Source organism: Rana temporaria, chromosome 10 (assembly GCF_905171775.1).
Source record: "Rana temporaria chromosome 10, aRanTem1.1, whole genome shotgun sequence".
In the NCBI taxonomy this organism is placed as follows: Eukaryota; Metazoa; Chordata; class Amphibia; order Anura; family Ranidae; genus Rana; species Rana temporaria.
Genome location: NC_053498.1, coordinates 147,962,436 through 147,983,663, shown reverse-complemented (window position 1 = coordinate 147,983,663; position 21,228 = coordinate 147,962,436). Strand labels below are relative to the sequence as shown.

The window sequence follows — 21,228 nt, the reverse complement described above, 5'->3', positions numbered from 1 at the left end:
TACCGGCCAAATAAAATTCTACATCTCCCTTCTCTTTCAGCAATGTCCTCATCTGCCGCCATCATAAGATACTGCGTCTACGTCTACCACCTCCACCAGTACGAGGTACGTCACTGTCTGACAATGTTTGGAACTTCAAGAACTTAAAAGGTAACTCCACTTTTTTTTAGAAGAACCCAACACCCCCCCTCCCCCCAGTGCAGGGCCGCCATCAGGGGGGTACAGGCAGTACACCTGTAAAGGGCCCGGAGGTCCCCAGGGGCCCAGATAGCAACCCCCTTAAAAAAAAAAAAAATGGTGCTCCAGCATTGGTGTCAGTAGGGGAATGGTGCGCCATCATTGGTGTCAGTAGGGGAATGGTGCGCCATCATTGGTGTCAGTAGGGGGAATGGTGCGCCATCATTGGTGTCAGTAGGGGAATGGTGCGCCATCATTGGTGTCAGTAGGGGAATGGTGCTCCATCATTGGTGTCAGTAGGGGGAATGGTGCGCCATCATTGGTGTCAGTAGGGGAATGGTGCGCCATCATTGGTGTCAGTAGGGGAATGGTGCTCCATCATTGGTGTCAGTAGGGGGAATGGCGCTCCATCATTGGTGTCAGTAGGGGGAATGGTGCGCCATCATTGGTGTCAGTAGGGGAATGGTGCTCTGTCATTGGTGTCAGTAGGGGGAATGGTGCGCCATCATTGGTGTCAGTAGGGGAATGGTGCGCCAGCATTGGTGTCAGTAGGGGGAATGGTGCGCCATCATTGGTGTCAGTAGGGGGAATGGTGCGCCATCATTGGTGTCAGTAGGGGGAACGGTGCTCCATCATTGGTGTCAGTAGGGGGAACGGTGCTCCATCATTGGTGTCAGTAGGGGGTATGGTTCTGTATCATTGGTGTCAGTAGGGGGAATGGTGCGCCAGCATTGGTGTCAGTAGGGGGAATGGTGCGCCAGCATTGGTGTCAGTAGGGGGAATGGTGCGCCATCATTGGTGTCAGTAGGGGGAATGGTGCTCCATCATTGGTGTCAGTAGAGGGAATGGTGCGCCAGCATTGGTGTCAGTAGGGGGTATGGTTCTGTATCATTGGTGTCAGTAGGGGGAATGGTGCGCCATCATTGGTGTCAGTAAGGGGAATGGTGCTCCATCATTGGTGTCAGTAGGGGGTATGGTTCTGTATCATTGGTGTCAGTAGGGGGAATGGTGCGCCATTATTGGTGTCAGTAGGGGAAATGGTGCGCCAGCATTGGTGTCAGTAGGGGGAATGGTGCGCCATCATTGGTGTCAGTAAGGGGAATGGTGCTCCATCATTGGTGTCAGTAGGGGGTATGGTTCTGTATCATTGGTGTCAGTAGGGGGAATGGTGCGCCATTATTGGTGTCAGTAGGGGAATGGTGCGCCAGCATTGGTGTCAGTAGGGGGAATGGTGCGCCATCATTGGTGTCAGTAGGAGTAATAGTGCCCCATTGATGGTGTTAGTAGGGGGAATGGTGCCCCATCATTGGTGTCAGTAGGGGGAATGGTGCCCCATCATTGGTGTCAGTAGGGGGAATGGTGCTCCATCATTGGTGTCAGTAGGGAAATAGTGCGCCGTCATTGGTGTCAGTAGGGGGTATGGTGCGCCATCATTGGTGTCAGTAAGGGGAATGGTGCGCCATCATTGGTGTCAGTAGGGGGAATGGTGCGCCATCATTGGTGTCAGTAGGGGGAATGGTGCGCCATCATTGGTGTCAGTAGGGGGAATGGTGCGCCATCATTGGTGTCAGTAGGGGGAATGGTGCTCCATCATTGGTGTCAGTGGGAGTAATAGTGCCCCATTGATGGTGTCAGTAGGGGGAATGGTGCGCCATCGTTGGTGCCAATTGGTGGAATAGTGCCCCAAAGGCCAAATAAAGGTATGCAAAGGGCCACATCTAGCCCCCAGGCTGCAGTTTGGAGACCACTTCTTTAGGGCATGAATTCTCTGATAATTCTTCAATGCCTAATGAACTTACACCCTTGGCTTTGCCATACTTACCAGTTTATATACACCCTGAGATGGTGAGAGGAGGAGGGGAGATGTTGTCAGGGACAACGCTAGTAAGCTGAATATCCTTGCTAACCTTTTCCCACCCTTATGACAGCTTGCTGGTGGCATCTGTTGCAAGCTACATGCACGAGATATTCAAGTCAAGGGGTCCCTTTACTCCATGGGTGCTCAACCTGTGGCCTTCCAGCTGTTGCAGAGAAGTCCCATCACGCCTCTGCCTTTGGAGTCATGCTTGCAACTCTCAGTGGCTTGCAATGCCTCATGGGACATGTAGTTCTGGGGGGCCACAGGTTGAGCACCCCATGATTTTACCCCATGAGGCTAACCCCTAATCATTTGCTTTCATCTGTGCCTCTTTCTTTGTCCGCAGGTCTCTCTGAAAATCCCAGGATTCCCTAGCTTTGAATATGGCTACTCACTATGGATGGCGGTGGGAGGCAATTTAGGGGCGGTCACCTCTGCCGTAACAACCTGCTATCTCAGCTTCTGTAAGAAGAAACTCAACACCACGCCAAGCGAAGAAAACCCTATGATTGGATGTTCCGAGAGTCCCAGTGTACAGAAAACATATGTTTGAAATGCCGCCCTCAAATAAATGATTCTGGGTAGTCCTGACCCATGAACGTGCGCAAAGTAACCCTCGATAGTCCTCCTGCTATCCCATCCCCCAGAACCGGAGCGTAGAGATCGTAGGGACCTCAGTGCTTCCTCTCCTCACATCACAGCTCTCTAGTAATCCCCAGGGCCGATCCTAGGGTCACAGACGCCTGGGTGCAGAAAAATTTCTGGCGCCCCTCATGGGCGTGGTCATCTTACTAACTCCTCCCCTTTGCACATGTTTCTATGGCTACGACTCAAACACAGAGATGCTCCCCTAAGAAGTCTTCATTAGTGTCCCCCATCAGAGTCCCCCCCAAGCAGGTGTCTCCCATCAGAGTCCCCCCAGCAGGTGTCCCCCATCAGAGCCCCCCACAGCAGGTGTCCCCCATCAGAGCCCCCCCAGCAGGTGTCCCCCATCAGAGCCCCCCCAGCAGGTGTCCCCCATCAGAGCCCCCCAGCAGGTGTCCCCCATCACAGCCCCCCACAGCAGGTGTCCCCCATCAGAGCCCCCCCAGCAGGTTTTCCTCATCAGAGCCCCCCCACAGCAGGTGTCCCCCATCAGAGCCCCCCACAGCAGGTGTCCCCCATCATAGCCCCCCACAGCAGGTGTCCCCCATCAGAGTCCCCCCAGCAGGTGTCCCCCATCAGAGCCCCCAGCAGGTGTCCCCCATCAGAGCCCCCCAGCAGGTGTCCCTCTTCAGAGCCCCCCAGCAGGTGTCCCCCATCAGAGCCCCCCCACAGCAGGTGTCCCCCATCAGAGCCCCCCCACAGAAGGTGTTCCCATCAGAGCCCCCCCACAGCAGGTGTCCCCCATCAAAGTCCCCCCAGCAGGTGTCCCCCATCAGAGCCCCCCCACAGCAGGTGTCCCCCATCAGAGCCCCCCCACAGCAGGTGTCCCCCATCAGAGCCCCCCCACAGCAGGTGTCCCCCATCAGAGTCCCCCCAGCAGGTGGCCCCCATCAGAGCCCCCCCACAGCAGGTGTCCCCCATCAGAGCCCCCCAGCAGGTGTCCCTCATCAGATCCCCCCCACAGCAGGTGTCCCCCATCAGAGTCCCCCCAGCAGGTGTCCCCCATCAGAGCCCCCCACAGCAGGTGTCCCCCATCAGAGCCCCCCCACAGCAGGTGTTCCCATCAGAGCCCCCCCCACATCAGGTGTCCCCATAGATCAGTACTTGTCCATTAGATCCCTTTAGCTCGGGCGCGCTGGGAGCAGAAGCACATTACAGGGGGCGGGGCATACGTGGCATCTTTGGTTACTTGGAGGGTGGCACTCGGAGAGCATTTCTGGGAGTGCACGGGATGATTGGCAGCAGCTCCGGCCAACCCAGAAGCCTATCATCACACCGCCTATAGGAGAAGAGCCGACACACGCAGAGGGGGCGGGGCAGACAGGAGACTGCTCCATGCACACCGGACAGAATTCATTAGTGGAGCCTAGTGCCGGAACGTGTTTCAGTACTAGGCTCCGCTGAGGTACCCAGCCCGGATTCCGGGGACAGCGGGAGGTATGCGCTCTTGTCAGTTGCCAGCGGAGAGAGCAAACGGGATCGGGAAACGCAGCACCCGCTACATGCGCTACATGCGCGACAGACAAGGAGGAGGGAGGGGAGCACTTTGGAGCTTCGGTGCCCCCACCTCTGCGGTGCCTGGGTGCGGAGCTCCCCGTGCACCCTGCCTAGGATCGGCCCTGGTGATCCCTACATAGCAGCTGTGAAAACTCTGTAAAAATCAACTTTACATTTGGAACATTCCGGGTTTTTTTTTCCCAAGTGAACGGCCTCTACTCCTTTAGTATAAATTTGTATAGAATGACAATTGGATGCATTATTTTTGTGCCACATTCAGTATTTGAAACGAAAGAACAAAAAAAAAACCTTGTGGTGGACTTTTTAGGCACGTGAAGAGTATAAAAGTATTTAAATAAAACGATACTTTATTAAATATATTATGTAAAACATTTAAACATAAAACATATGGAATGCATCTCTAACATTGTCACCGTTTGTATACATAACAATAAACAGTACTCGCGTTTCGGAGTACACGTATCTCCTTCCTCAGGGGTATGTATTGGCAAGAGAAATGTTATATTGTAAAATAAAACATATTAAAAAAGAGTAAATATATATGACCTTGTATATGTATACACACATATGTACAACATTCCACAGATAATTTTCACTTACATATTTATGGTGGGTTGCCGAATTAACATTCCATGGTATTGTAATTAAAAACAAAGGTTTTAACCACTTAAGACCCGGACCTTTAGGCAGCTAAAGGACCCGGACATTTTTTGCGATTCGGCACTGCGTCACTTTAACTGACAATTGCGCGGTCGTGCGACTTGGCTCCCAAACAAAATTGGCGTCCTTTTTTCCCCACATATAGAGCTTTCTTTTGGTGGTATTTGATCACCTCTGCGGTTATAATTTTTTGCGCTATAAACAAAAATAGAGCGACAATTTTGAAAAAAATTCAATATTTTTTACTTTTTGCTATAATAAATATCCCCCAGAAATATATGAAAAATCTCAATAAGCGTTTATCGGTTGGTTTGCGCAAAATTTATAGCGTTTACAAAATAGGGGATAGTTTTATTGCATTTTTATAATTTTTTTTTTTTACTACTAATGGCGGCGATCAGCGATTTTTTTCGTGACTGCGACATTATGGTGGACACTTCGGACAATTTTGACACATTTTTGAGACCGTTTAATGCATTGTTTACTGAGAAAATGACAATTGCAGTTTGGGAGTTAACCACAAGGGGGCGCTGAAGGGGTTATGTGTGACCTCATCTGTGTTTCTAACTGTAGGGGGGTGTGGCTGTAGGTGTGATGTCATTGATTGTGATTCCCTATATCAGGGAACACACCATCAATGACAGCGCCACAGTGAAGAACGGGGAAGCTGTGTTTACATCCACTTCTCCCCGTTCTTCAGCTCCGGGGACCAATCGCGGGATTCCAGCGGCGATCGGGTCCGCGGATCCCGCGGTCACTGTCACGGAGCTTCGGACCGGGTCGCGTACGCCCGCGCCCGTGCCCCAAGGCTGGGCACTTAAAGAGGACGTACATGTACATGCTTGTGCCCAGCCGTGCCATTCTGCCAACGTATATGTGCAGGAGGCGGTCCTTAAGTGGTTAATGTTAATTTACTCCTTTAGTAAATCAACATTAACCACTTCCCTACTGCTGGATGTCATAGCGGCAGTTCTACCACTTGATCGTTCTTATAGGTGGCGGGAGGGGGGCATGTTCCCTCCCGCCGCCTATAAGAACGATCAAGTGGTGGAACTGCCGCTATGATCGTTCTTCCGGTGCTTCTCCGGGTTCTCCCGTGCCATCAGAGGCCCAGAGAACAAATCGCGGGCGCCGGATGACGAGGATAGAGATGACCGGTGACCAGATGGTCACCGGTCATCTCTATGACCGTCGGGGGGCGCTGGCGCGATGTTATGACGTCATGCCCGGGTACCCGAAATGTAAACAAAGCTGCGACTGTGGCTGCCAGCACGAGATCGGTGAATTTTTTTCCCCAATTAATGCTTTCCAGCCTGGAGGAGAGATGTGGAGATCTTATTGACCCCTCCCCCTGTATCTCTCCATAAAGAGGACCTGTCACTAACAATTCCTATTACGAGGGATGTTTACATTCCTTATAATAGGAATAAAGGTGACTAAAAAAAAAAAAAAAAGCGTAAAAAAAAAATGAAATAACTTAAAACGCCCCTGTCCCCAGTAGCTCATGCTCAGAAGCGAACGCATGTCCCGCCCACATGTGTAAACGCCGTTCAAACCACACATGCGAGGCATCGCCGCGTGCGTTACGGCGTGAGCAGCAATTCTAGCAATAGACCTCCTCTGTAACTCTAAACTGGTAACCTGTAAAAAAAAATTAAAGCGTCGCCTATGGAGATTTTTAAGTACTGAGTTTTATTCCATGAGCGTGCGCAATTTTTAAAGCGTGACATGTTAGGTATCAGAAATGCATGGAAAGGCCCGAGGACAGCTCGGCTGACCTCGGCAAAACCTTGGGAACCGGATCTTTCTGAGGTTTGCCGAGGTCAGCTCAGTTGTCCTCGGGCCTTTCCGGCCATTTCTGAAGCTCTCCAGCGCCCCCCCCCACCTCTGGCCGCATTCGGTATTGCATGCCATTAAAGTCAATGCAAAACAAATTATTTTAGATTCCATTGACTTCAATGGGGAAACTCGCTTTGATATGCGAGTGCTTTGGATTACGAGCATTCTCCTGGAGCGGACTATCCTCGTAATCCCAAGGTTCCACTGTACATGAAGGTATATAAGTTTGGGGCAGTGTTTGCCACCCCCCAAGTAAAAAAAAATCCACAGCCCGCCACTGGTCCTGAACCACAAGGGCTGAGCAAGCGCAACCTCCACGGCCACTTCCATGGTATGGAAGACTACTGTAGGGGGCAGGACAAGGTCATCCAGTGCCCAAGGCAAAGATGCCAAACTGCGCCCCCCCGCCCTTCCCTGTTCATGATGTGCAAACTTAGGGGGTCAATTGCTTGTCAAAATCACTGCCGCTAGTCCTGCCAGCCTTGTAACAAAAGGTAGGCGCCCCCCATCCCTATACAGTAAACTATTGCGCCCAGGGCGGGCCCTCGCACCCACCTGGTAGGGGGCATAGATAAAGGGGGGGATAGGGGGGTCCAACGACACAGCAGAGCAGCTAGGCACCTGAAGCAGGAACTCCTGCTGTCTGTAGGATCAGAGTGAGGGAGGGCAGCTCCTGTTCCCATTGTTAACGACCTCATTTATTTCCTCTGCTGGTACCCCAAGCCCCCCCCCCCCAGGATAAAAACGTATCTGCAGTCCTGATAATATTACGTAACCGCTTAGTGAATGTCTGGTATTATTTCAAGGGACGAACACCAGCAGAGAGCCTATAGCAGGTCATGTATACAATTAAAGGGGATTATGGGATGGAATGTAGAGGCAATGGCCATGGGGGGTCTCCAGGAGCTTAATGTCCTCCAAGGAGGTCATGTGACTGCAGAGAACCAACCCCATTTTTACAATAGGGGATTATGGGACAATAATCCGTTAACACGCTGTTTGCACCCAATGCACTAAGTATAAAGGCCCAGATTCACAAAGCACTTACGCCGACGTATATCAAGATACGCCGACGTAAGTGCAAATGTGCGCCGTCGTATCTGTGCGCCGGACCCACAAACTAAGATGCGCCTAAAAACAGGCTTCATCCCGCCGACGTAACTTGCCTACACCGGCGTAGGGTGGGCGAACATTTAGGCTGGACGCATGGTGGCGCTACCATTGATTAGCCATTCAAATATGCAAATTAGTGAAATACGGCGATTCACGAACATACGTGCACCCGACGCAGTGCACGTAAGTTTTACGTCCGGCGTAAAGTTATTCCCCATAAAGGAGGTGCAACCCAGCAGCAGACATGCAAAGGTCTGCACCAGGGAATACAAGCCGGCATATTTTACGTGTCTGGCTGGGCGTAGGTTACGTTCACGCCGTAGGCAGTGATCCGGCGTAGTTTAGGCAGTTGTTCCGACGTGGTTCTGAGCATGCGCAGGGGGATGCGTCCACGTCTCGACGCATGCGCAGTTCGTGATACGTATCTGTCTGGCGCTCGGCCCATCATTTGCATGGGTTCACGCCTCATTTGCATGGGTCACGCCCACTTCAACCTACGCCGGCGTACGCCTTCGAGACCCAGCGCAGCGTTGGGAGCACTGGCTTGGTGAATTCCATGCTTGCCTCTCTGCGCTGCGTTGGCGTAGCGTAAATTGTTTGCGCTACGGCGGCGTAATGTGCGCCCGCTCTCTGTGAATCTGGGCCAAAATCTTTTTTGTATAGGAAACCATCAGATGATTTATTACAAAGGTGCAGTTCTCCTAATATTGGGCATCACCCCTTTACACATCGTAACATCCGATATCTCCTCTAGATGGGCATCCAAAAATATTCCCAAATCTTAGTTGTATAAAAATCATATATAGCCAGATTCAGATATGCAAATGAGTGAAATACGGCGATTCACGAACATACGTGCGCCCAAACGCAGTGCGCGATCAGTAGATACGCCGTCGTAACTCTGAATCTGCGCCGTCATATATTTAAGTGTATTCTCAAATTGAGATACACTTAAATCTAGCTAAGATACGACCGCCGGCGCCGTCGTATCTTAGCTGTCTAGTTCCGCCGGCCACTAGGGGCGTGAACGCTGATTTAAGCCTAGGATGCGTAAATCAGCGAGATACGCCTATTCACGAACGTACGCTCGCCCGTCGCAGTAAAGATACGCCGTTTACGTAAGGCGTTTTCAGGCGTACAGTTATTCCACCAAAAAGATGGCGCAGCCAATGTTAAGTATGGACGTCGGAACCGCGTCAAATTTTTTTATTTTTACGTCGTTTGCGCAAGTCGTCCGTGAATGGGGCTGGGCGTAATTTACGTTCACGTCAAAATCAATAAGTCTTTGCGGCGTAATTTGGAGCAATGCGCCGTTCGTTCAAAACGTCAATCACGATTCATTAGCATAAAACACGTTGGGTCACGATTCATTAGCATAAAACACGTCGGGTCACGATTCATTAGCATAAAACACGCCCACCTCTTCACTATTTATATTAGGCGCGCTTAGCCCGGCACATTTACGCTATGCCGCCGTAACTTAGGACGCAAGTGCTTTGTGAATACAGCACTTGCCTCTCTGACTTACGGCGGCGTAGCGTATATGAGATACGCTACGCCTGCCTAACGTTAGGCACGTGTACCTGAATCCGGCTAATACATTTTATTAAGACGTTTTTAAAAAAAGTGTCATCTAACCAGGGGCGGACTGACCATTCGGGCACTCGGGTACTGCCCGATGGCCCCATGCCACTAGGGGGCCCCATCAGGGTTGCCAGCCTCAGTAAAACCAGGGACAGTATGTAAAAATCTGTGTTTTAAAAAAAATCCCAAGATTATAGCTGCCCCGCCTCTCCAGTACCTTTTCAGTGTGTGTGTGTGTGTGTATATTATGTGTCTGTGTATACTGTGTGTGTGTATACTGTGTGTGTGTATACTGTGTGTGTGTGTCTGTGTATGTATACTGTGTGTGTGTATGTATACTGTGTGTGCGTCTGTGTATGTATACTGTGTGTGTATACTGTGTGTGTATGTATACTGTGTGTGTATACTGTGTGTGTGTGTATGTATACTGTGTGTGTGTGTATACTGTGTGTGTGTGTGTATACTGTGTGTGTGTGTGTGTGTGTATACTGTGTGTGTGTCTGTGTATGTATACTGTGTGTGTGTATGTATACTGTGTGTGTATACTGTGTGTGTCTGTGTATGTATACTGTGTGTACTGTATACTGTGTGTGTGTGTGTGTGTGTGTGTATACTGTGTGTGTGTCTGTGTATGTATACTGTGTGTGTGTATGTATACTGTGTGTGTATACTGTGTGTGTGTGTGTATGTATACTGTGTGTGTATGTATACTGTGTGTGTATGTATACTGTCTGTGTCTACTGTGTGTGTGTACTGTGTGTGTGTATGTATACTGTGTGTGTATGTATACTGTGTGTGTGTGTGTGTGTGTGTATGTATACTGTGTGTGTGTATACTATGTGTGTGTATGTGTATGTATACTGTGTGTGTGTGTGTGTGTGTATACTGTGTGTGTGTGTGTGTGTTTATGTATACTGTGTGTGTGTGTGTGTGTGTGTGTGTGTGTGTATACTGTGTGTGTGTATACTGTGTGTGTATACTATGTGTGTGTGTGTGTGTGTCTGTGTATGTATACTGTGTGTCTATGTCTACTGTGTGTATGTATACTGTGTGTGTGTGTATGTATACTGTGTGTGTATACTGTGTGTGTATACTGTGTGTGTGTGTATGTATACTGTGTGTGTATACTGTGTGTGTGTGTATGTATACTGTGTGTGTGTGTATGTATACTGTGTGTGTATACTGTGTGTGTGTGTATGTATACTGTGTGTGTATACTGTGTGTGTGTGTATGTATACTGTGTGTGTGTGTGTATGTATACTGTGTGTGTATACTGTGTGTGTGTATAATGTGTGACCCCATAATCTATTGTCTGGGGGCCCCATAATCTCCAATTGCCCGGAGGCCCCATAATCTCCAATTACCCGGGGGCCCCATAATCTCCAATTGCCCGGGGGGCCCATAATCTCCTATTGCCCAGGGTCCGCCCCTGCATCTAACCCATCAGATCCTAAAACATCGATAACATTCCAACAAGAACCAAGTGAATACGGTGGAGTAATAGGCGTTGACTGGGTGACTGGGCGGCGCTTCTGCGCCCTCTATGGACGCACCGCCACTAGTGAGATGTTCAAAGCTTGGGAGATTTTTTTTATAACCTAACCCTGCTTCATACTTCTCCACAACGTTATCCCTGACCTGTCTGGTGTGTTCCTTGGCCTTCATGATGCTGTTTCTTCACTAAGGTTCTCTAACAAACCTCTAAGGGCTTCACAGAACAGCTGTATTTATACTGGGATTAAATGACACACAGGTGGACTCTATTTACTTGGTGGACTTCTGAAGGCAATTGGTTCCATTAGATTTTAGTTAGAGGTATCAGAGTAAAGGGGGCTGAATACAAATGTACCCCCCCCCCCCCACACACACACACAGACACACTTTTTACATATTTATTTGTATAATTTTCCTTACACTTCACAATTATGTGACACTTTGTGTTGGTCTATTACATAAAATCCCAATAAAATACATTTATGTTTCTGGTTGTAACATGACAACATGTGGAAAATTTCAAGGGGTATGAATACTTTTTCAAGGCACTGTGTTGACCGCACATCCTCCAAGTGAAGAAAATAAAAAGAGAAATAAGAATTAATAAGAAAATTAACAAAAAAAAATAATAATAAAGAAATAAGAAACAAGGAAAATAAAAAAGAGAAATAAGAATAAATAAGAAAATTAACAAAAAAATAAATAAATAATAAAGAAATAAGAAACGAGGAAAATAAAAAAGAGAAATAAGAATAAATAAGAAAATTAACAACAAAAAAAAAATAAGAAAGAAATAGGAAACAAGGAAAATAAAAAAGAGAAATAAGAATAAATAAGAAAATTAACAAAAAAATTATTATAAAGAAATAAGAAACGAGGAAAATAAAAAAGAGAAATAAGAATAAATAAGAAAATTAACAAAAATAAAATATATAATAAAGAAATAAGAAACGAGGAAAATAAAAAAGAGAAATGAGGATAAATAAGAAAATTAACAAAAAAATTTAAATAATAAAGAAATAAGAAACGAGGAAGATAAAAAAGAGAAATAAGAATAAATAAGAAAATTAACAAACAAAAAAAATAAAGAAATAAGAAACGAGGAAAATAAAAAAGAGAAATGAGGATAAATAAGAAAATTAACAAAAAAAATTAAAATAATAAAGAAATAAGAAATGAGGAAAATAAAAAAGAGAAATAAGAATAAATAAGAAAATTAACAAAAAAAATTAAAATAATAAAGAAATAAGAAATGAGGAAAATAAAAAAGAGAAATAAGAATAAATAAGAAAATTAACAAAAAGATAAATAAATAATAAATAAATAAGAAACAAGGAAAATAAAAAAGAGAAATGAGGATAAATAAGAAAATTAACAAAAAAAATTAAAATAACAAAGAAATAAGAAATGAGGAAAATAAAAAAGAGAAATAAGAATAAATAAGAAAATTAACAAAAAAAATTAAAATAATAAAGAAATAAGAAATGAGGAAAATAAAAAAGAGAAATAAGAATAAATAAGAAAATTAACAAAAAGATAAATAAATAATAAATAAATAAGAAACAAGGAAAATAAAAAAGAGAAATGAGGATAAATAAGAAAATTAACAAAAAAAATTTAAATAATAAAGAGATAAGAATTGAGGAAAATAAAAAAGAGAAATAAGAAAATTAACAAAAAAATAATAATAAAGAAATAAAAAACGAGGAAAATAAAAAAGAGAAATAAGAATAAATAAGGAAATTAACAAAAAGATAAATAAATAATAAAGAAATAAGAAACTAGGAAAATAAAAAAGAGAAATAAGAATAAATAAGGAAATTAACAACAACAAAAAAATAACAATAAAGAAATAAGAAACGAGGAAAATAAAACAAGAAACAAGATAAACTTGGAGGTTGGTTTCCTCTTCGTCAAGGCGAACCCCGGCGACCTCTCCTGAGCAAGCACCACGCTCAGCCCCCAGGACAATGCCACTCGTCTCTTTTCTTCCTCGGGTTGTGAACAGCAGGTGGATCAGGAATCCTGGAAGCAGAAGGGAGGGATTACAAAGACTAAACTCATTTAGACCGTCTTCTCTTCCATCAGTCAGAGAGAAAGGAAGGAGGAGGAGTCGGAGGGACAGGGACAGCCACGGCACGCCAACTCAGAGATGTTTGTCCGGCACCAGCTTCTAAGGACCGAGGCTGACCGGGGAGACGACATCGCCCGCCACGGCTCGACTTCTAGGGCCACGTGCCAAAGGCAGGAGGCCTCGTTCCTCATCCTGAATCTGCTCCTTACAAACACAGCCGTGCCCCTTCTCTAGGTGAGCGCTCGGAAGTTCTCGAAAAACAGAACAACGTCAGGATTACAGACAGGACGTCGAGACGCTCTCTGGGTTCTAAACGGAACGTTGAGAAACTTTGAGGATTCCGACTAGAACGTTGAGACTCACTCTGGATTTCTAAATGGACTTCTAAACTAGAACGTTGGGACAATTTCTGGACTTCTAACTAGAACGTTGGGACAATTTCTGGACTTCTAACTAGAACGTTGGGACAATTTCTGGACTTCTAACTAGAACGTTGGGACACTCTCTGGACTTCTAACTAGAACACTGGGATAATTTCTGGACTTCTAACTAGAACGTTGGGACAATTTCTGGACTTCTAACTAGAACGCTGGGACACTCTCTGGACTTTTAAACTAGAACGTTGGGACACTCTCTGGACTTCTAAACTAGAACGTTGGGACACTCTCTGGACTTCTAAACTAGAACGTTGGGACACTCTCTGGACTTCTAGCTAGAACCTTGGGACAATTTCTGGACTTCTAACGAGAACGTTGGGACACTCTCTGGACTTCTAGCTAGAACCTTGGGACAATTTCTGGACTTCTAACGAGAACGTTGGGACACTCTCTGGACTTCTAAACTAGAACTTTGGGACAATTTCTGGACTTCTAAACTAGAACGTTGGGACACTCTCTGGACTTCTAAACTAGAACGTTGGGACAACTTCTGGACTTCTAAACTAGAACGTAGGGACAATTTCTGAACTTCTAACTAGAACACTGGGACACTCTCTGGACTCCTAACGAAAACATTGGGACATTTCTGGATTTCTGAATAGAACGTTGGGACAGCCTCTGGACTTCTAACCGGAACGTTGAGACGCTCTCTGGACTTCCAACTAGAACGTTGGGACACTCTCTGGATTTCTAACTAGTAAATTGGGACGCCTTCTGGATTTCCAAATAGAACATTGGGACAATCTGGATTTCTAACAAGAACGTTGGGACACTCTCTGGATTTTTAAATAGAATGTTGGGATACTCTCTAGATCTCTAACTTAGGGACACTTTCGGGATTCCTAATAGAATTCCCAGAGCAGGGAACCCCCCCCCCCCCCCCCCGGAATCCAGAGATTGTTGGAGACCTACCAGCATGGATCATTCACCCCAAAGGACAGTGCAGGCCGTCCATTAGAACTCATTGTAACAAAGTATAAAGAGAGCTTTTCACGGTTTGAACAAAGAAGCTGAGATGTTGGGCTTGTCCCCTCAGATAATGTGTGGGGGTAAGTGAGACAAAAGAACGGGGGGCCCCAGATGGCTTGTCCTGCAAGCTAAAGGGACCAGTTGAGCACCATGACTCTGGAAAAGATCCTGCAAGCCGCCAGGCAGGGGGACCTGGAGAGCCTGAGGAAGCTTCACGCGGAAGGCAAGCTCCATCCGGGTCTCAAGGATCCCATGGGTGCCTCTGTCGTCCATCACGCCGCCCGCGGGGGCAAAGTCAGCTGCTTGCGTTTTTTGGTGGATGATGTGCAATTGGAAGGCAACGCCCGGGCCAGGAACGGGGCGACGCCGGCGCACGACGCGGCCGCAACGGGCAACCTGGCCTGCCTGCAATGGCTGCTCACCCAGGGAGGATGTGACTTTGAGGTAGGTGGAGACCTTGTCCTGAGTCAGGTGCTCTGTGGATCTGTTTACACCCTTTATTATCCTTCCTCGACACTTTGTTTCTACATCTTATGTATCTATTATGTCTTTTCTTAGAGAATAATTGCTTGGTTCCACCCCCTACCCACCTCCGAGCATCATTGCTTGGTTCCACCCCTACCCACCTCCGAGCATCATTGCTTGGTTCCACCCCTACCCACCTCTGAGCATCATTGCTTGGTTCCACCCCCTACCAACCTCCGAGCATCATTGCTTGGTTCCACCCCCTACCCACCTCCGAGCATCATTGCTTGGTTCCACCCCCTACCCACCTCCGAGCATCATTGTTTGGTTCCACCCCCTACCCACCTCCGAGCATCATTGCTTGGTTCCACCCCCTACCCACCTCCGAGCATCATTGCTTGGTTCCACCCCCTACCCACCTCCGAGCATCATTGCTTGGTTCTACTCCCTACCCACCTCCGAGCATCATTGCTTGGTTCCACCCCCTACCCACCTCCGAGCACCATTGCTTGGTTCCACCCCCTACCCACCTCCGAGCATCATTGCTTGGTTCCACCTCCGAGCATTATTGCTTGGTTCCACCCCCTACCCACCTCCGAGCATTATTGCTTGGTTCCACCCCCTACCCACCTCCGAGCATCATTGCATGGTTCCACCCCCTACTCACCTCTGAGCATCATTGCTTGGTTCCACCCCCGAGCATCATTGCTTGGTTCCACCCCTACCCACCTCCGAGCATCATTGCTAAGTTCCACCCCCTACCCACCTCTGAGCACCATTGCTTGGTTCCACCCCCGAGCATCATTGCTTGGTTCCACCCCTACCCACCTCCGAGCATCATTGCTAAGTTCCACCCCCTACCCACCTCCGAGCATCATTGCTAAGTTCCACCCCCTACCCACCTCTGAGTATCATTGCTTGGTTCCACCCCCTACCCACCTCCGAGTATCATTGCTTGGTTCCACCCCCTACCCACCTCCGAGCATCATTGCTTGGTTCCACCCCCTACCCACCTCCAAACACCATTGCTTGGTTTCACCCCCTACCCGCCTCCGAGCACCATTGCTTGGTTCCACCCCCTACCCACCTCCGAGCACCATTGCTTGGTTCCACCCCCTACCCACCTCCCAAGACCACCCCTTTTAGAGAATACAGTAACATTTGTGGTACTAACTGTATAGAACTTAATGTAACAAGAAAAGTGGTATAAAAATCCCCTGCAGCCAGCAACAATAGACCCCCCCAGCAACAATGGAGAACCCGTAACAAAATACTCCCCCCCCCCAGTAGCACTAGACCCCAATAACAGATCTCCTCGAAGCCAGTATCAACAGGCCCCCAGAAACAATGGACCACCTACAAGAAAATACCACCCCATCCCTCAGCAAAACAGACCCACGGCAGCAACAACAGATCTTCCAACAGCCAGCAACAATAGACCCCCCTCCCCAACAGCAATGGACCACCCGTAACAAAATACCCCCCCCCCAGCAGCAAAAGACCCCAATAACAGACCTCCTCGAAGCCAGCATCAACAGGCCCCCGGAAACAATGGGCCACCTACAAGAAAATACCACCCCCATCCCTCAGCAAAACAGACCCACGGCAGCAACAACAGATCTTCCAACAGCCAGCAACAATAGACCCCCCTCCCAGCAACAATGGACCACCCATAACAAAATACCCCCCCCCCCAGCAGCAATAGACCCCAATAACAGACCTCCTCGAAGCCAGCATCAACAGGCCCCCAGAAACAATGGGCTACCTACAAGAAAATGCCACCCCCATCCCTCAGCAAAACAGATCCTAGCAGCAACAACAGATCTTCCAACAGCCAGCAACAATAGACCCCCCTCCCCAGCAGCAATGGACCCCAATAACAGACCTCCTCGAAGCCAGCATCAACAGGCCCCCGGAAACAATGGGCCACCTACAAGAAAATACCACCCCCATCCCTCAGCAAAACAGATCCTGGCAGCAACAACAGATCTTTCACCTAGTGTTGCTCACTAATATTCGTATTCCGAATATTCGCATTTTTTCAATTTTATTTTTAAAACAGATCACATCCTAGTGATCTCCATCGACGTCTAAAAGCATTGCTGGTATGATTAGAGACCCTGGGCCGAGTAGCTGAAGCGTTCATTTTATATTGCCGAATATTCGCAATGCGATTATTCGGCAATAGGAATATTGCGCGATTATTTTATCCGCCCTTCTTTTGCATCAGAGTTCTCCTACCACAGTTGTTAAAATTTCGCTATCATTTTCGCATCCGCATTAGCGCAATTTCGCAAAATTGTTTTTTGGATAAAATGTCACGAATATTCGATTTCAGAATATTAGCGAATACTTTCTCCGCCCTTCTTTTGCATCAGAGCCAATCAGAGTTCTCCTACCACAGTTGTCGAAATTCCGCAATCATTTTCGCATTCGCAATAGCGAAATTTTGCAAAAATTTCATTTGGATAAAATATCACGAATATTCGATTTTAGCGAATATTTCTCGAATATTCGGCTATATATTCGTGATATATCGCGAAATCGAATATGGCGTATTCCGCTCAACACTACTTCCAACAGCCAGCAACAATGGGTCACCCGTAAAAAATCCCCCCCAGCAGCAATAGACCCCAATAACAGACCTCCTCGAAGCCAGCATTAACAGGCCCCCAGAAACAATGGACCACCTACAAGAAAATACCACCCCCATCCCTCAGCAAAACAGACCCCCAGCAGCAACAACAGATCTTCCAACAGCCAGCAACAATAGACCCCTCCCTCAAAATTAGATCCCTCCCATAAACGACTGACCCCCCCCCAGCAACATATATAAGATACAACTTCCAGCAACAATAGATCTCCTGCCAGCAAAAACAGTCCACCCCCCCACCAAAAGTAGATCGCTCCCAGCAACAACTGACCCCTCCCTCTAAAGTAGATCCCTCCCAGCAACAACTGACCCCCCCATCAACATAAGATCCAACCCCCACCAACAATAGATCTCCTGCCAGCAAAAACAGTCCACCCCCCCATCAAAAGTAGATCCCCTCCAGCGACAACCGACCCCTCCCTCAAAAGTAGATCCCTCCCAGCAACAACTGACCCCCCCAGCAACATAAGATCCAACCCCCAGCAACAATAGATCTCCTGCCAGCAAAAACCGTCCCCCCCCCATCAAAATAGATCCCCTCCAGCGACAATAGAGCCCCAGCCGCCAGCATCAACAGACCCTGCAGCACACCCCTGCATCTCTTGCCATTACATACACTCAGTCCTTGAGGTGCCAGAACTGCGTTCCCCCCACGCCCCCAAACAGTTAAAATCACTCCCTAGGACACACTTAACCCCTTCCTAGCCCCCTACAGGTTAACCCCTTCCCTGCCAGTGTAATTTTTACAGCAATCAGTGTATTTTTAAGGTCCCAAAATGGCGGCAAAAGTGTCCGATGTGTTCACCATAACGTCACGATAAAAAATCACTGATCGCCGCCATTACTAGTAAAAAAAATATATATTAATAAAAATGCCATAAAACTATCCCCTATTTTGTAAACGCTATAAATTTTGCGTAAAACCAATCAATTAACGCTTATTGCGATTTTTTTTTCCCCAAAAATAGGTAGAAGAATACGTATCGGCCTAAACTGAGGAAAACAAGTTTTTTTATATATGTTTTTGGGGGATATTTATTATAGCAAAAAGTAAAAAAGATTGCTTTTTTTTTCAAAATTGTCGCTCTATTTTTGTTTATAGCGCAAAAAAATAAAAACCGCAGAGGTGATCAAATACCACCAAAAGAAAGCTCTATTTGTGGGGAAAAAAGGACGCCAATTTTGTTTGGGAGCCGCTTCGCACGACCGCGCAATTGTCAGTTAGAGCGACGCAGTGCCGAATCGCAAAAAAAGTGCTCTGGTCTTTGGCCAGCCAAATGGTCCGGGGGCTTAAGGGGTTAAAAAGTCACACTACTTTGCGACTTGAGTGCCATAGACTGCAATGTAAAATCTCAAACGTTTCATCTTAACCACTTCCATACCGGGGGGGGCCTATTCTGGCACTTCTCTCCTTCATGTAAAAATCATCATTTTTTTTAATAGAAAATTACTCAGAACCCCCAAACACTATATATGTTTATCAGACACCCTAGGGAATAAAATGGCGGTCATTGCAACTTTTTATCTTGCATGGTGTTTGCGCAATAATTTTTCAAACGCCATTTTTTGGGGAAAAAATATGATTTCATGAATTAAAAAATAACAAAACAGTAAAGTTAGCCCAATTTTTTTTGTATAATGTGAAAGATGATGTCACGCCGAGTAAATAGATACCCAACATGTCACGTTTTAAAATTGCGCACACTCATGGAATGGCGCCAAACTTTGGTACTTAAAAATCTCCATAGGCGACGCTTTAATTTTTTTTACAGGTTACCAATTTAGAGTTACAGAGGAGGTCTAGTGCTTGAATTGTTGCTCTCACTCTGACGCACGCGGCGATACCTCACATGTGTGGTTTGAACGGCGTTTACATATGTGGGCGGGATTACGTGTGTGTTCGCTTCAGGGTGCGAGCTACCGGGGACAGGGGCACTTAAACATTTTTTTTTGTTTGTTTTATTTAACTTTTTTTTATTTTTACACTTTCTTTTACATTTTTTTTTTTGATCACTTTTATCTCTATATAATGTAAACATCCCTTGCAATAGAAATCTATTGTGACAGGTCCTCTTTATGGAGATAGGCGGGGGAGGGGTCAATAAGACCTCACATCTCTCCTCCAGGCTGGAAAGCATGAGATCGGAAAAAAAAATCCACCGATCTCATGCTGACAGCCGCGATCGCGGGTTTGTTTACTTCCGGGTACCCGGGTGTGACGTCATAACGTCGCGCCCGGGCCTCCGATGGTCATAGAGATGACTGGTGACCATCTGGTCACTGGAAATCTCTATGGTCGTCATTGGGCGCCCGCCGATTCTTCCTCCGGGTCCCCGATGGCACAGAAGAGTGCCATCACTGCTTCTGAATGCCCCTCCCACTGCTTCTGAATGCCCCTCCCACTGCTTCTGAATGCCCCTCCCACTGCTTCTGAATGCCCCTCCCACTGCTTCTGAATGCTGCTCCCACTGCGTCTGAATGCCACTCCCACTGCTTCTGAATGCCCCTCCCGCTGCTTCTGAATGCCCCTCCCGCTGCTTCTGAATGCCGCTCCCACTGCTTCTGAATGCCCCTCCCACTGCTTCTGAATGCCCCTCCCACTGCTTCTGAATGCTCCTCCCACTGCTTCTGAATGCCCCTCCCACTGCTTCTGAATGCCCCTCCCACTGCTTCTGAATGCCCCTTCCACTGCTTCTGAATGCCCCTCCCACTGCTTCTGAATGCTCCTCCCACTGCTTCTGAATGCCCCTCCCACTGCTTCTGAATGCCACGCCCACTGCTTCTGAATGCCACTCCCACTGCTTCTGAATGCCACTCCCACTGCTTCTGAATGCCCCTCCCGCTGCTTCTGAATTCCCCCCCCCCCCCGCTGCTTCTGAATGTCCCTCCCGCTGCTTTTGAATGCCCCTCCCGCTGCTTCTGATTGCCCCTCCCGCTGCTTCTGAATGCCCCTCCCGCTGCTTTTGAATGCCCCTCCCACTGCTTCTGAATGCCCCTCCCCCTGCTTCTGAATGCCCCTCTCGCTGCTTCTGAATGCCCCTCCCGCTGCTTCTGAATGCCCCTCCCGCTGCTTTTGAATGCCCCTCCCGCTGCTTCTGAATGCCCTCCCACTGCTTCTGAATGCCCCTCCCACTGCGTCTGAATGCGATCCAGAAGCTAATTAGCCGCTCAGAGCGCTTTTAATAAGAAAGCCAATCGCTGGCTGAAGAAGAAAATACAGAAGCCATGGCTGATAGCTGCAGCCATAACCCCCGAAAAACCACTTGCAAGCCGCAAGCGTATTGCCATATCCAGAGAGCGGCGCGTTTTTTTACCTCGCGGCACGCTGGTCACAATAACATTCGGCGAGCTCGGGGTTAATCCGATCAATAATAGATCGCCTTCTCTCATCAGCGGCACGCCGCGCGTGCAGCACACCTGAGGGAGGATTACTATAAATAGCCGCAGAGGACAACTTTATCCGCGGGATGGATTTATCCGGCGAGCTCTGATGCCTCCCGAGATGCCCGCTGCCTGGCCTGGCACTCCGTTTTCTCTTTTGGCAATGCCTAGGAGGTTTGTCAATGACCCCTCCAGTGATGAAAACACGGCGGCCGCGTGAAGTCCCAAAAACAAACATTTATTATATTGCAGATTACCGATTCCTAGGTGCGAGGCTGCCTGCATTCGTGTTCTTTTTAGGCTTTCTTTCTTCTATATACAGTGCCTTGAAAAAGTATTCATACCCCTTGAAATTTCCCAC

At 47.5% G+C, this 21,228-nt stretch overlaps 1 protein-coding gene across 1 annotated transcript in view; it reads left to right on the top strand.

The window, feature by feature from the left end:
* Positions 1-2,819, top strand: part of LOC120915889 (claudin-16-like) — a 36,612-nt gene extending 33,793 nt beyond the window's left edge. Inside the window, exons 5-6 of the mRNA XM_040326702.1 lie at positions 41-105; positions 2,382-2,819. Coding sequence (XP_040182636.1) covers positions 41-105; positions 2,382-2,588 — 272 coding nt within the window. The 3' untranslated portion in view covers positions 2,589-2,819. The remainder of the gene's footprint in view (positions 1-40; positions 106-2,381) is intronic.
* The last annotated feature ends 18,409 nt before the right edge of the window (positions 2,820-21,228 follow it).